This window comes from Aulonocara sp. 'chitande type north' Nkhata Bay, linkage group LG10 (genome assembly GCF_057382095.1).
Source record: "Aulonocara sp. 'chitande type north' Nkhata Bay isolate Kocher_YH1m ecotype deep benthic linkage group LG10, A_spYH_male_GT1.1, whole genome shotgun sequence".
Lineage (NCBI taxonomy): Eukaryota > Metazoa > Chordata > Actinopteri > Cichliformes > Cichlidae > Aulonocara > Aulonocara sp. 'chitande type north' Nkhata Bay.
The window spans coordinates 9,102,495-9,116,948 of NC_141353.1; the positions used below are offsets into that span (position 1 = coordinate 9,102,495).

Here is a 14,454-nt window from a genome sequence, read left to right on the forward strand (position 1 = left end):
TCCATCCATCATTGGTCCATCCATCCCTGTATCCCTCCATCCATCCATCGGTCCATCCATCAGTCCATCCCTCCATCCATCCATCCATCCATCCATCATCCATCCATCCATCCATCATTGGTCCATCCATCCATCCATCATTGGTCCATCCATCCCTGTATCCCTCCATCCATCCATCGGTCCATCCATCAGTCCATCCCTCCATCCATCCATCCATCCATCAGTCCATCCCTCCACCCACCCATCCATCAGTCCATCCCTCCATCCATCATCCATCCATCCATCCATCATTGGTCCATCCATCCATCCATCCATCATTGGTCCATCCATCCCTCTATCCCTCCATCCATCCATCAGTCCATCCCTCCATCCATCCATCAGTCCATCCATCCATCCATCCATCCATCCATCCATCCATCCATCCATCCATCCATCCACCCCTTCATCCATCCATCCATGCATCCACCCATCCATCCCTCCAGCCATCATTTCATCCATGAATCCATCTGTCCATCCATCCATGAATCCATGCATCCATCCATCAGTCAGATTAAGTCTGGGTTTAATCCGATGAGCAGAAGAGACCCTCCAACAGGATGAGTCATGCACAGAGAGCAGTGAGTCTTCAGTGTCACAGGTGTGACGGCAGGTTTAACACTGAAAGCTGTGCTGTATGATCACAGTTTTAAACAATTTCTCTTCTGAGCTGAGAAGTTCACACCAGTGAGACATTAAAGACTCATTACTGCTGCCAGTAGCTCAAACAGGTGTCTCATTGTAATCAGATTACATTATTTAGTTTGAGTAAATGTTATATTGTTGTGAAAAGGCCTTCGATGTGTCTCGTTTCTCAGCGTGGCCTCAGACTGACAGTTCCAGGGTTCTGTGGGTTAGCAGTTAAAGATCAGTCTGAGGAGTAAACACAAAGACTTCATGCTCATCAGCTTCTGCTGTTGCCTGCTCACTTCTCTTCTTGGGGCTCACGTCTGATTGGCTGAAGATCGGCTACATCAACCTCCAGGCTCCCGTACCTGCTGGAGCTCCCGGGCTGGTTTGTCACCGTGTCTGTGAAGTTCTGCTGTGGGTGTTGTCCTCTGCTGCCCCCTGCTGGTCTGATTTCTGCACACCTGCTGCTGATCTGTAGTCCTCTCAGAATAAACATCATCAGTTAGTATATCAAAGTAAAACATGTCTCTGTCCTGAGTGGAAATAAAAGCAGGTTTTAATCTGGCTCACTGAATCTATGCAGAGCAGCATTCTGTTTATGTGGCTTAGAATGAAAATGTATTATTACAAAATAAATTGTGCGTTGAATAAAAACATTTCCCAGGGGCCTCCTGCAGTCAGACAAGTTTTTTTACATAAAAGAGCTCACCTGCTTGCTCAGGTGTGAGTGGGCTGGCTTAGTGTCAGCAGTGTGGGTGTGGGGAGCTGTGAGTGGGACAGCTGAGCCTGAGGTGTGATCTGTGTGGCAGCAGGTCACAGGTACACGTGTCAGCAACACACACACATTACTTCCTGTTACAGATGAAGTGAGCTAGCTAACACTGGGGCCGTGTCCCAATTGAGAGACCGTATGCTTGAACTACGCGCACTACTGAAGTCTGTATCTGCAGCAGAATGGAGCTAAAATAAATGTTGGTTTCAGTTCTATGAAGCTTTGAGTATTTTGGATCAGTAGCTGCTGTGTTTGTTGCATCATATTGCTGTAACTGTTTATATGCTTTATATATTCTGAGGAAAGTTGATCTATAGTGTTACATCATATTCTATAAGGATGTTATGTGTTTGTAGACTTTCTGCCCAGTTTGACCCATTTAGCAGACGTCAGCCTGTTTAAGGCTCTGATATCTATTCTGTGTGACTTACAGCAGTTATGACATGGTCTGATTTTCTCACCCAATAAAGGAATATTTCATATATCAGTCTACTCTTCATTCTATCAGACACAGTTATCACAGCTCGCACATTTGCTTGTTACACATATATTCAATTCAATTTTATTTATATAGCGCCAAATCACAACAAAAGTCGCCTCAAGGCGCTTCATAGATACAGAGAAAAACCCAACAATCACATGACCCCCTATGAGCAGCACTTTGGCAACAGTGGGAAGGAAAAACTCCCTTTTAACAGGAAGAAACCTCCGGCAGAACCAGGCTCAGGGAGGGGCGGGGCCATCTGCTGTGATTGGTTGGGGTGAGAGAAGAAAGACAGGATAAAGACATGCTGTGGAAGAGAGACAGAGGTTAATAACAGATATGATTCAATGCAGAGAGGTCTGTTAACACATACTGAGTGAGAAAGGTGACTGGAAAGGAAAAACTCAGTGCATCATGGGAATCCCCGGCAGCCTACATCTATTGCAGCATAACTAAGGGAGGATTCAGGGTCACCTGGTCCAGCCCTAACTATATGCTTTAGCAAAAAGGAAAGTTTGAAGCCTAATCTTAAAAGTAGAGATAGTGTCTGTCTCCTGAATCCAAACTGGAAGCTGGTTCCACAGAAGAGGGGCCTGAAAACTGAAGGCTCTGCCTCCCATTCTACTTTTAAATACTCTAGGAACAACAAGTAGGCCTGCAGAGCGAGAGCGAAGTGCTCTAATAGGTTCAATGCTTATATGTAAGCATTGAACCAAATTTAGTACCAACATATTAAACGAACAATATTTGTCTCTTATATATGATACATCTGTATATACACTGTCAGAGATACTTGTCTTTGAGTGAAGATTTAAAGTGATAGGAAATATAAATAAATGCAACTTGAATCTCTGACCCAGAGTTCAAGCTCACTGCTGTAATATATCCTGTAATAGATAGATAACATAATAATCTGACAATACTATAATATTGTCCATATTATATTCACATTACCACAGTGAGATGTCTTTAGTCTCATGAACAACATTAATTGTTATTTACTAACTAATCTTAAATGACTGTTCAGCACAGACATGAAGCCCAACAATCATGTTTTACAGTCCCGTGGTCTCAGCCTCAGATACTCAACTGATCAAAGTGATGTCAGAACAAAAATGAATGACCAACATTTTTCTCCTTCATTTCTGTCAAACAAAGCTGTATGAAACGTACGTAGTGCGCGTACTTCAAGCGTGCGGTCTCTTAATTGGGACACAGTCCACGGGTGCTTTCATATGGACGCTCAGCATCAGTCAGGAGCACCTGGACGAAACCAAATCAAAGACAGGGGTGGGTGAGCTAAACGAAGCTCATGCTAGCAGACACATTTATAAGGAACCTATAAATATTTCTAATGTTTCTAATCATCTTTCAAACTTTGTTTCATGAGTTTGTCATCAAAGCAGCTGTGACGCCGGATCATCAAAGCCCGGCTTTGTGTTCAAGCTGAACCCTCAGGTCAGAGGTCAGCTGGGCATCAGCCTTCTCTGTGAACTTCCTGCTCCAAGATCTGAGCGCGCTCACATCAAGGGGATCGACTGAGCTCCGCCTCCCCCAGTCACAGCCGTTATCAGAGGAACATGTGTGTGATGGCTGCACTTACAGCCACACAGGGGTAATATCACCATTGTATTGTATTGTATTGTATCTTTATTTGTTTCAGACATATAAAACAAAAAAAACAATATATACACACACTACATATATTTTCATTTACAGATACGAATATATATGTAGATATACACACACACATGTATATTAGTGCTGAGGCTTATACATAACGTTGCATTCACATCTGTCTTTCTTTAAATATAGGGATTAATTTACAGGACAATGAAGAACTGGTTTTGGTTTAGAGTTAATTCACGTATCCACATAACACTGCATTCTACAATAAGTGCGCACATTTCAGTTTACACTGTTATGTATGATTAATCTTTGTTTTCTGAGTTACCTTAGTTGCAGCTGCTCCAGTCCCTTGATTGAGGAGCCAAGAGGTGGAAAAGGGGCGGAGCAAGCCTTGATGGAAAACTGCAGATTGGCTCATTCCATACCTCGGGACCATGGGGGGGATCGAAGTTCATGATGTTAGTTTCAGTTGGGTTTTGTGTGTTTTACCCCTTTTGTGGGCTGATTAGCTGATTATTATTTATGGGCCCAACATTTTGAATCTTTTTGCAGGATTGAACTATGATGTTTTGGGGTTTAATAAAAAATCTCTTGTTTTTGGACTTTCACCTGTGGCTAAGTTTCCTTCGCTGCTCGGTCCATCTCAATGTCACACAGATAAAATAAGGCTGTGATCATCACAGCGCTCTGTAACCTGTGCTTAGTTACCATGGTGACTTAGCAGGTAACCTCACACCTCTGGTCAGGCCAGCTTCATCTATCATCGGTCAGGGTCAGAGGTCACAGGGAGTTATCGACTCCATTGGTCAATCCAGGATTTATTAATGTAGCTACAAGTGAGTCGGCAGGAGGGCTGCAGGCAGCATCGGACCAATCAGGAACACAGACAGGATGACATCAGATCAGGATGAAGCAGGTAGCACAGCCGAGAGCTCGTCACAGCCTGGTCCACCTCATCGTGAGACCAGCTCCGCTTTCCACCGCAGCCCTGAGAGCGAGCACGCGTCCGCCCAGGATCGTGTCCTACTATTACAGGTAATACCACATGGAACCACACATATACTTTAAAATCCTGCTGCAGCCAACAGGAACACGGCTGGAGTAAAGTTCCTCTGAACTGACCATCAAACACAAGCGCTCTGGCTGTCTGACCTCTGAGGCTTCAGGGAATTATATCATTTTCCAGAGATCTGATTGGTTAGTTGGAGGTGATCTTTAATGCCATTTTTGGATTACATGTCACAGTAAACACAGTCCTAACAAACCTCAGCTGTCCTGTGGACTCTGTCTGAAGATGTTTGACCTTTCCTCTGACAGGGTGGTGACATACCTGGGGCCAGGTGGGACCCGGGTAACGTGGGACCACCAGCGTTTAGAACTGAAGAAGCCTTTCAGAGGACGGGTTAAATATCTTCAAGAACCTACAAATTAAAAAAAGTCCAGTTCCTATCAGGTAGTCTCACCATGACCCAGGTGACCGAGGACCTCCACGGGTGGGTGGCTGAGCTCCGTCCTAAACTTAGAAACTAATGACACTTTTACACCCGATGTTGGTGGTTCTGGATCAGGAAACAGTCAGTCATTGAGCATTAAAGAGGCGGACACAGATCGAGGACAGAAACCAGATTTATTCTCACATCAGACAGAAACAGGATCCACCTGATCAGGACCCGACACTCATCCTGAAACCAGGTTTCACCAGAAAGATGCCAGAGAAACAGAACCATGGCAGGGTGCTACAGTGGGGGGAGGAGCTTCAGCAGCAGAATCAGGGGCGACTTTGTTTACGGTCCAAAGTTCCCAATACAGTCCAGGAAGATTAAGTTCAAAATCCCAAAATACCAAGATTACCAGGCTTAGCCGCTGGGAGTGGCCAAAGTCCAGAGTATTTTTTAAGTACATGATGGTGAGAATTAAAGCAGCAAATCCTGGTGAAAGCGCCAGAGTTTGTCAAGAGAGGAGTCCTGGACAGTTAGGACTCCGAGACGGGGTCCTGGACTGGTTCTACGGGGTTCTGGACTGGTTCTACTGGGTCTTGGAATGGTTCTGCTGAGTCTGGTTCTTCCTCCTTCTGGACTAGTTGTAAAGACTGCTGGAGTTCTCCAGGTTCCTTGACCGGTTCTCGGACAGGTTCTGCGGAGTCCTCGACCAGCCCTCTCACTTTCTGAAGTGGTTCTAGCAGTTCTGGACTCAGATTTCGGGTTTCAGCAATGAGTCGTTTGACACCAACCATCCATTGGCTAACCTCAGTCACATGGTCAACCATAAGAGAGCGATGGATGTCATCAGCCGCGTCCCAGCGACCCTTCTGTAACTCTGAGAGACAAACAGACGAGTGATCACACAGGTGAGTGAACACTCACCTGTGTGATCACACAGGTGTGCAGTGAGACACCTTACCTGCAGACAGGGTGTCCATGCGCCTCCTGACAGGAAGGCTCAGTCTACCCGACCTCCAGCTGTCCTCCATCAGGTGAAGGCGCTTTGCTACTTCATTACACACCTGAGCCTGCACACAGGTCAAAGGTCGCTCTGAGTTAAACACATTTTTGTGTTAACAGAAAAGGAAATGACTCGTTGGCCTCTCGGTGGCCCAACCTGGTACTGCAGGTGAGACTGACGCTCAGAGGTGATTTGAAACATCTGGTTATTTCTCTGATGAAGATAATGGCTGTGTCCCAACTCAGCGTCTGCAGCCTTAAAGGCCGCAGACTCAAAATGCAGCCTCAAACGCGTCCTTCATTTCCCTGAATTTCAAGGATGTGGCGGTGTAGACAGAACAACATTTGTCTCTTATATATAAAACATCTGCATATACACTGTCACAGGTACTTGTCTTTGAGTGAAGATTTAAGGTGACAGGACAAATAAATAAATGCAACTTGAATCTTTGACCCAGAGTTCAAGCTCACTGCTGTAATAACTAATAATGATTAATATAATAACTATAATATTGGCCATATTATATTTACATTACCACAGTGAGATGACTTTAGTCTCATGAACAACAGCAGCTAATTGTTAATTACTAGCTAATCTTAAACGACTGTTCAGCACAGGAATCATGTTTGACAGTCGTGTGGTCTCAGCCTCATTAAACCACACAGAGCTCGTGTAGAAACAAACGAACAAAACACGTTCTCCTTCATCTCTGTCAAACAAAGCTGTGTGAAACGTTTCCAGTTAGTATCATGGTTGCTAGGCAAGCTGGGCAGCGCGACGGAGGCTAGACCGTCCCGTTTCACAAGCCTCGCACTTCCGGCCTTAGCGGTCTTTGAGTGGGCGGTCCTTGAGACCGTTAAGGCTGCAGACCCTGAATTGGGACACAGCCAAAGTTTCAGCTCGGGGTCAAAGGTCACTTTGTGCTACAGTAACATTCACTGCGACGTGGTGGCGCCCCCTGCTGATGTAATATATAGAGATTGACAGACCACATGGCTTTCGTGCATTGCATGCCGGGACCTCGTGGCAAACAATCAAAGCAATGCATCAAACGCCAGCGTTTGCAGCACCGCAAAACGTTCATTCTCTGGTTCCAAAACCTTCTTGCTTTTTCTTTGCCCCCCAAAAAGGAATGTACAAAACGAAGGAGAACAATGCCGGTCCGTACAAAGACGGACTTGATGAAAAGTCAAAGAAAAGATACGAGGAAAAAAATCAAAGGAGTGAAAGGGTCAGACCCTTACGAGCACACAGAGGGACAAAAGACGTCAGCGTGCTGCCCAACTTTCACCACGCTCAGATTTATAATCATACGGTTCTTGGAGTGAGTGCATACACTCATGAAGTTTAGTAACTTCAGGTCACTGCAACAAGCCCAGGTACAGTTTACCGACGGATGGGTGCAGGACCTTGAAATAAACTGAACGAAAGACCATCGTACGTATCATAAGTTTACCAGTCTCACAAATCATCGTCATAAATACACATTCGTTAACAGTTTATTAATAGGACCTTTGAGCTCAACGGTAATTAATTAGTAGTGGAAATAATTTCTGGTTCATTACAGAAATGTAGCAGTGACAATAATACTGTATGCTGTAATCGCACTTGGCTATTAGTGATACAAAACAACTGTTTTACCCTGTGAATAAAAGTATATGTTTTTGTCAGGGTACCATGGTAATAACAGAAGCGAAACGCAATATTGTGTCAGGACAATTCACTATTTATGCACAATAAACAAAGGAGCATAGCGCGACCATTTCTGTTCAGCGCCAGACTTGCTTGTAACCTATAACCTATAAGAAAAATGACGTATTAACAACCAGTGATTCCTGAGATTAGGGACAAAACAGGTTTTAATTTTCTAAAATATATTTTTTGATTTTTCAAAAACATATTTGTATATAATTGTTACCCAAACTTTTGGCTGTCTCACCATGTTTTGGTCTCCCAGGTGTAACAATTTTTAATAATTTATGTTTTTGCTGGAGAAGTGCGAGGTTTTTGTCAACACCGTCAAAAATATATTTTAAATGAAGTTGTTTCAGCTCTTCTGACTATTAGCAGCTTCTCTGTTCTACTGTTTATGCACATATGTTTTCAAAGTAATTATACCAGGTTTAAAAGTAAGATTGTTTTGGCTTTTTATTATTAGAGTTACAGTCATACATATTTTCAGAAGCTTGTATTTAATCTGAATAAGAAACAATCATATTTGGTAGCATTTATTGAGAAAATTGAGTATTTTTATTGGAAGATCATGAGGGAGGAAAATATATGGTTCTTCAAAAGAGAAAGATAAACAAAAACTCCATATTATGGAGTTGACAACGTCTGACGGTGGTGACACACGAGAAGAAAACAAGATATTATTTCTTTCAAAATGACCATTAAACCTTAACAACCTTTGTAATATCACAAGACGCATCATAACAATTCTGTTTTTGCACACGTCAAGTTCTGCATCTTAATAGTTCACCAGCAAGCAGCCGCCTGCTGCTGATTCCTAAAGTTCTCTGTGGTTGTGTTTAGACGCTGCTGGACTTTCTCTCCTTTTGTCTCTGTGCTTGTTTCCAAAACCTTCTCTTCTGACTTATTTCTCTTCCTTTCAGATCACTGATGTTCTTTATTTTTCTCTTTTTCACTCTTTTTCTCCATCTTTCACTTTATGAGAAACTCTTTCTTCAACTCAGGCTGGCTGTTAATGTTTTCTCTCCTTCTTTTTTATATATCATTGTTCGTTCTCTTCCGTTCCTCTGACAGCTTCCCCTTTGCTATTCTAGCCTGAAATGTACCATTTTGTAATTACTATAATTTTTCTGAAGCATGTGCATTTATACAGATTAAGGATGGATATTCACAACACAATTATGCATTAAGCAATAGAGATGCTATCCGGTCTTTAAGTTTGATGCCATTAGCTGATTCCAGGTCCAAACTCCGCTGCAGGTCCCAAAGTCACAGGAAGTCTGCAGCATCACTCAGAGTTACAAACTGTCTAAATTCTTTCATCTGTAATAAAATGATCAGTGTGGCTCTACCAGGTGTAACATCCAGGCATCCATGAAAACAGAATATATGAAATTTAACAGTTAGAAGTTAGATTGTTTCCACCTGAGCATGATACACCAGCTCTGCTGCCACTTCCAACATAAATGAAGACAGAAAACTAAACAGCAGTGACGTTTGTAGGGTTACTGAAGTTGGGCTAGCTGCTATATAATGATGTGCTACGTGATTGCTAGCGACACAGCTATGTTAGCATAAACACAGTGAAGCTGGAGGATGAAAGCTAACTTTTTTCCACCTGATAAAAGTTAATGCAGGGTTCCTGATGGTTAGGCTGACAGTGATCACTGGCTGTTTTTAGGGGCTTGTTCAGATGTAACAGAACAAGATAAAAAGCATTAAAACATTTTAACAGGCTTAATAAACACAGAGTAGTTTGGGCCTGGAAGCAGGATTCATACATCATCACTTAAAGACCAGCTCTCGGGCACAGCTAGCTCAGCAGATGCCACATGATCGGAAGGTTGGGCGTTCAAATCCAACGAACAGCGGCTAACCTGGATCGGTAGCTGCCCACTGCATCACTGAGTGAATGGGTCCAATGCAGAGGACTAAGCATTTTCCCACAGGATTAATAATGTAAACATAAACAATGAGATTCAAGATCAGGCAAATTCGATAATATTTGGCACATCTGTGAAGCAGAAATATCAGTAAAATACACAGGAAGTAATATGACTGAAATATTAATAAAAATAACTTCATATAAATGGTGAATAGGACACTTTTGTGACATTTGTCAGCACCATCAGACAAAAGTCCTGATGGTGCTGACAACATACCCGACTTTCTCTCATAACACATGTTTTTCTGACAGAAGCCATCTTGTTGTTCATCAGCTGCTTACGGCCTCTACAGTCTACCTAAATGAGGCTTTTTACAAGAAAAAAGAATTAAATCTGGGATTACATCGACCGTGGTTGTGACAGAGTTTTATCAGAAAGGTGTGCAATAAATGCAATAAAAACATTATCGCAGCAATGACCTCATGGCATGTGTCTCAAACAGGAAGTGGTAAAGGGGTCCTCAGAGTGCAAGCTGTCCACAATAATTCCTGATTTTTTTGCACTTTTGAAAAAATCTGATGGTGTTGAGAAAAACTCTGGACACGATTTTAATCACTTAAAAAATAAGTAAAAATAAATTTTCAATGTCATATTTTGATAACATATAAGGTAAATACTCAGTGACGAGAGCCATGATGTTTAATTTTAATTTGTTTTCTGTATTTTAATATCATCACACCTGCTTGTGGACAGTGGATTTACTGGTAATGTGTTGTACCATTTAAAATAAACATATATGTATAAAAAATGCAAAATCATAGTTTTGTTGTATAAACATTGCCCTGGCTTGTCTTTTAGGCAGCTGGGCAACACTTGTATGCATGTTTTTAACCACAAAACTGGGTTTTATCTGCCGGACATGCTTTGTCCCTTATCTGAAGAATCACTGCACAACAGCAGACTGAGCTGTGTGGGAATGCTTGGAGCAGATAACCTGTGAGCGTTCTGGGACGTTGTATTTGGTCTTTGAATGGCTGCAGTCCCGACCACCCGTGGCTCTTTGTTACCCCATCGGCTTCCCGTGGCTGTCATGCGACCGGCTACTGCAGTTAATAATACAACAGCTTCTTGCCATTTTTGGTTTCTTTTTATCGCTGTGACTGTTTTCATGTGAAAGCCTGCGTGCGCTAGTACTGCTTGCCACGAGTTCCCAGAATCCTTTGCGGTTTTACCCCTGAATGACGTCATATTTTGAACTCACTTTCACAGCGCGTCTGCAGGCAGCGAGCGCTCCGTTCAGCACCGACATCACGCCCTCAACTTCAGGCTCACTCTCTGATTGGCTGATCGCAGCCTCTCTCTTAGTCCTCATTTGCCCCAGATGAGGAGGAGGGGGCGTGGCCACGGCACCAGGTGGAGGTCCAGCTGGGAGAAACCAAACAACAAATGTCTCAGCTGTCAGGTGTAAACTCACCACATCTCATTACAAACCTTTCTTACCTGGGTTGAGTAGAGGCGGAGCTACAGCACAGGGAGGTGGTGCGAGAGGGTTGGAGGAGGGAGGGGCTGCAGGTGGGGCTCCTGCACCTGTAGGTGAAGGTCATTATTAAGTATCTGGTTGTAGTTCTTAGCAGCAGGAGGATCAGCTGACTGTTTGTTAGTGATGGGAATTCCAGCTCTTCAGGTTGTTTTATTGCTTTAATCAATTTATTATCAACAACAACATAAAATTATGGACAAAATGAAATACTGATTCACTCCATAAAATGTAAAACATAGATTATAAAATACAAAAACCAACTATTTACAATTCTGCTATTAACTACTTAACAACACAAAACACTATAAATGAAAATATGCAAAACAAAGCGCAGACGCACATTCTCCGTCATGCAGGCAGGATTGTTTGGAAGTGCATTCACAGGATTCAGTGAACAAACTTTCTGAATCCTTTAACATCAGCAACTGAAAATAGTTGGAAATCAAGTGCGGTCATGTCTGCAGGTCTTTATCAGCCGAGTCGTGTCTTGCTGGGTCAGACTTCTGCAAACGCTCTCATAGAGCTGTGGGTTGGATCAGGGTGGTGGTGGTGGTGTACTGCACGATGCTGCTGCAGACACACTGGCACCTTCATTAATATCACACTCAGCTGACTGTGTTTTATCTCCCCCTGCACTGATGGGTGGACAGTTGTCAGGTTGCAGGTTGTTTGTGCAGCTCTGTACGACAGTGTCTTCTTGCAGACTCACACACAGATGTTGCTTCTTTTCTTGGTGTCACTCATGTTCATTGCTCGACCTTTCTAATGTCACCATGTCGTCTCGTTGTTGCCCCCGGCTCTCTCTCTCTCCCTCCCGCTCTGTTCCTGTGCTACTGTGAGTGTAACTGCCGCCCCTCCCCCCTCTGCTCACCGCAAACACAAGGCTCACGTGCGGCGTGAAGCAAAAAAAAGTGCGAGGAAAAAAAAAAGAAACACGGCTCCCAATAAGAGCTGTTTCGTTATCGAGCGACACATCACTACTGTTCGTACCTGAGGTCAGCGCTGGAGGCGGTCTCTTGTTGAGGAGGTTCCTCTGTGGTCCGTGGGCCACCTGAAGGCCATAGGAGAACTGAGGGGGGTCGTTCCAGCCCCGCTCCTGGTTACCTGCTCAAAGAGTTGGGAGTTTTAAACCAGCTCTAAACGTTCCTCAGTAAGAGCTGCACGCAGTCACGTCTGCTCCACTGCTCCCCGTACAAATGCTTCCTGAAACACCTGAAGGGCCGAGCTCACGCCGCTTTCTACTTTATGGAATTAAAAATGGAGTCTGAACAACAGCGAAGAGCGTTTCTACTTTTGAGAACACTGCTGACGGCAGGGACCTGACAGTCTGCAGAACTCAGATAAAGACGTGGTCCTTCCACCTGGGACGTTTCAGGTAAAGGTGAGATGGTGTGAGGTTCATGGACCCACATCACGCAGGAGAAGGTTTGTGGAGATTCGTTACTGTGACTCAGTGACTGATTATTGATCCCCTCACTGGTCACATGATCCATCCTCTAATTTAAAGCACACTGGGATCAATATCTCAGTTTGCCCTGTGACAGATGGCTGAAGCTGTTCATGTGATCAATGACCCTCATCAGTCAGACAGAAACACACCATCTGATGCCTCGTAATCAATAACTGATCAATGAAAGCAGCTCTGGAATCTAAAAACAGCAACACTAACGTTGTCCACGTGTGTGTAAACATAAGGAGGTCAGTCAGGTCGTTTATCGAGCCGTCACTGATCACGTGATTTCCGCTATAACCTGATCAGGACTTTCAGTTTGTGGAAACATCAAATGAAACTCCTGTTTGCACCTGGATGATGATCATCTGGTGCATGACTCGTGAGCCGAACCTAAATACACTCAGGATTAAGAAACACTAACATTTACAGGTACCAGGTGTGTGTTAGCTGGCTGAAGCTTCCGCGAAATGTAAAACTAACAGGTTTTTGAACGAGGTTCGTCTCGTCTTTCTTTCCACGCGCGGTGTCTCTGATGTTAGATAAACACAGACTCCCTTCGGAGTCAGCTGACCACGTGATTGCAGTCTTGTACTACCTGGCTCTCAGGTGATTCTGTTCCAGCTGAGCAGGCGGACTCATTTACGTGTCCAGCCAGTCCAACCAAACTCCGGTTCATCATTCTGAACACGCAGACTCCACTCATAGAGAAATCGGCATGTTTAAATCAGACATAAATTCAAATGTAACCTTACACGTACTCATACAAGTCGCAACAGCCCGTTACCGTTAAATAAAACACTAACCCTCCATTTCTATTTTATGGATTGTTTGCTGGCCGAATGTCGAATAACAACCCAATAACTGGCACCTGACACAGATTATGTTTACACGCTATTTATTTACAGCCTGTAGTCCTAAAAACGTTAAATTCACAGATTTGTGAATGAAGTTCGTCATTGTGTTCTGTTAATAGGCGATGAGAGGAGAGCAGATCGTTACCGGGCACGACGCCGTTCATTAACATTAATGTCCTTCTTCATGGAGGCAGAGCCGCTCTGTGCCGGGAGGAGGAAACTCACCGGGTTTAACGTACATGTCCTCCATGTTGGAGTCCAGAGAGCAGCGGCGGGAAGCTGGGCTAAGCTAACCGGGAGGCTAATCCACCGAGCTAAACAGGGACCGAAGCTTCGGGGCAACTTTGGTCCAAATTAAACTTAAAGTAAACCGACACAGAGTCCTGCTGTGGACGGGACACGCCGGGCCCGCGTCAGACTGCACGGGGAACGGTTTCCGGTCCAGCTTCAAAATAAACGTTTCTTGAAATGTTTATTTATTTTATATTTTTCTAATATCACTCTGAATAAATATGATAGCATTTACACAGACCAATATTAGAAAGGATATGCATTTTTATATGTATTTTTTCTTGTTCAAGGTGAGATAGATGTGCAAAAACAGAGAAAACTCTTCTGTCACCACTGAATTATTGGAATAAAATAAATTGCTGCATATAAAATAATAACCTATGATAAAATAATAAAAATATAACATTTAACAATAATATTATACAATAACTGAGTTACTTAAGTGAGTAAATATACATGTTTTCTGATTATGACAAGCAAACAAAGAAACAAGATGACTTTTTAGAGTTAATAATTTATAAATGTTAGTAAAAGCCCAGAAACTAGAAAATAAAATAAACGATTATAGTGTTGCGTTTAAACATGTTCTTACGTTTAATGTTAAGGCTTTTACTTTGAAAAGGAAATGGTTATGTATCTTGAAATGTCTCGAGCTTCACGAACTCCCAGCATTACAAACATTTCCGGGACACGTGGCCGCTGTGTCACAGATATGATGACGTAGTGAGACACGCAGTGAGCCTGA

The 14,454-nt window shown here is 43.3% G+C and overlaps 1 protein-coding gene across 3 annotated transcripts; it reads right to left on the reverse strand.

Annotated features, from left to right (window-relative positions):
* Positions 1-5,161: 5,161 nt before the first annotated feature.
* On the reverse strand, positions 5,162-13,850 carry sra1 (steroid receptor RNA activator 1). 3 transcript variants are annotated; one of them, XM_086308099.1, is made up of 6 exons: positions 13,644-13,850; positions 12,102-12,215; positions 11,072-11,158; positions 10,833-10,996; positions 5,952-6,060; positions 5,162-5,867 (listed from the first exon to the last, which is right to left on the reverse strand). In XM_086308099.1, exons 1-6 carry the CDS (start codon positions 13,666-13,668, stop codon positions 5,524-5,526), a joined length of 843 nt encoding a protein of 280 aa, XP_086164225.1. In that variant the 5' UTR covers positions 13,669-13,850; the 3' UTR covers positions 5,162-5,523. The 3 variants fall into 3 exon arrangements, with proteins under 3 accessions (XP_086164225.1, XP_086164226.1, XP_086164227.1); XM_086308100.1 differs by having other exon boundaries at positions 13,564-13,686; XM_086308101.1 differs by lacking the exon at positions 11,072-11,158.
* Positions 13,851-14,454: the final 604 nt, after the last annotated feature.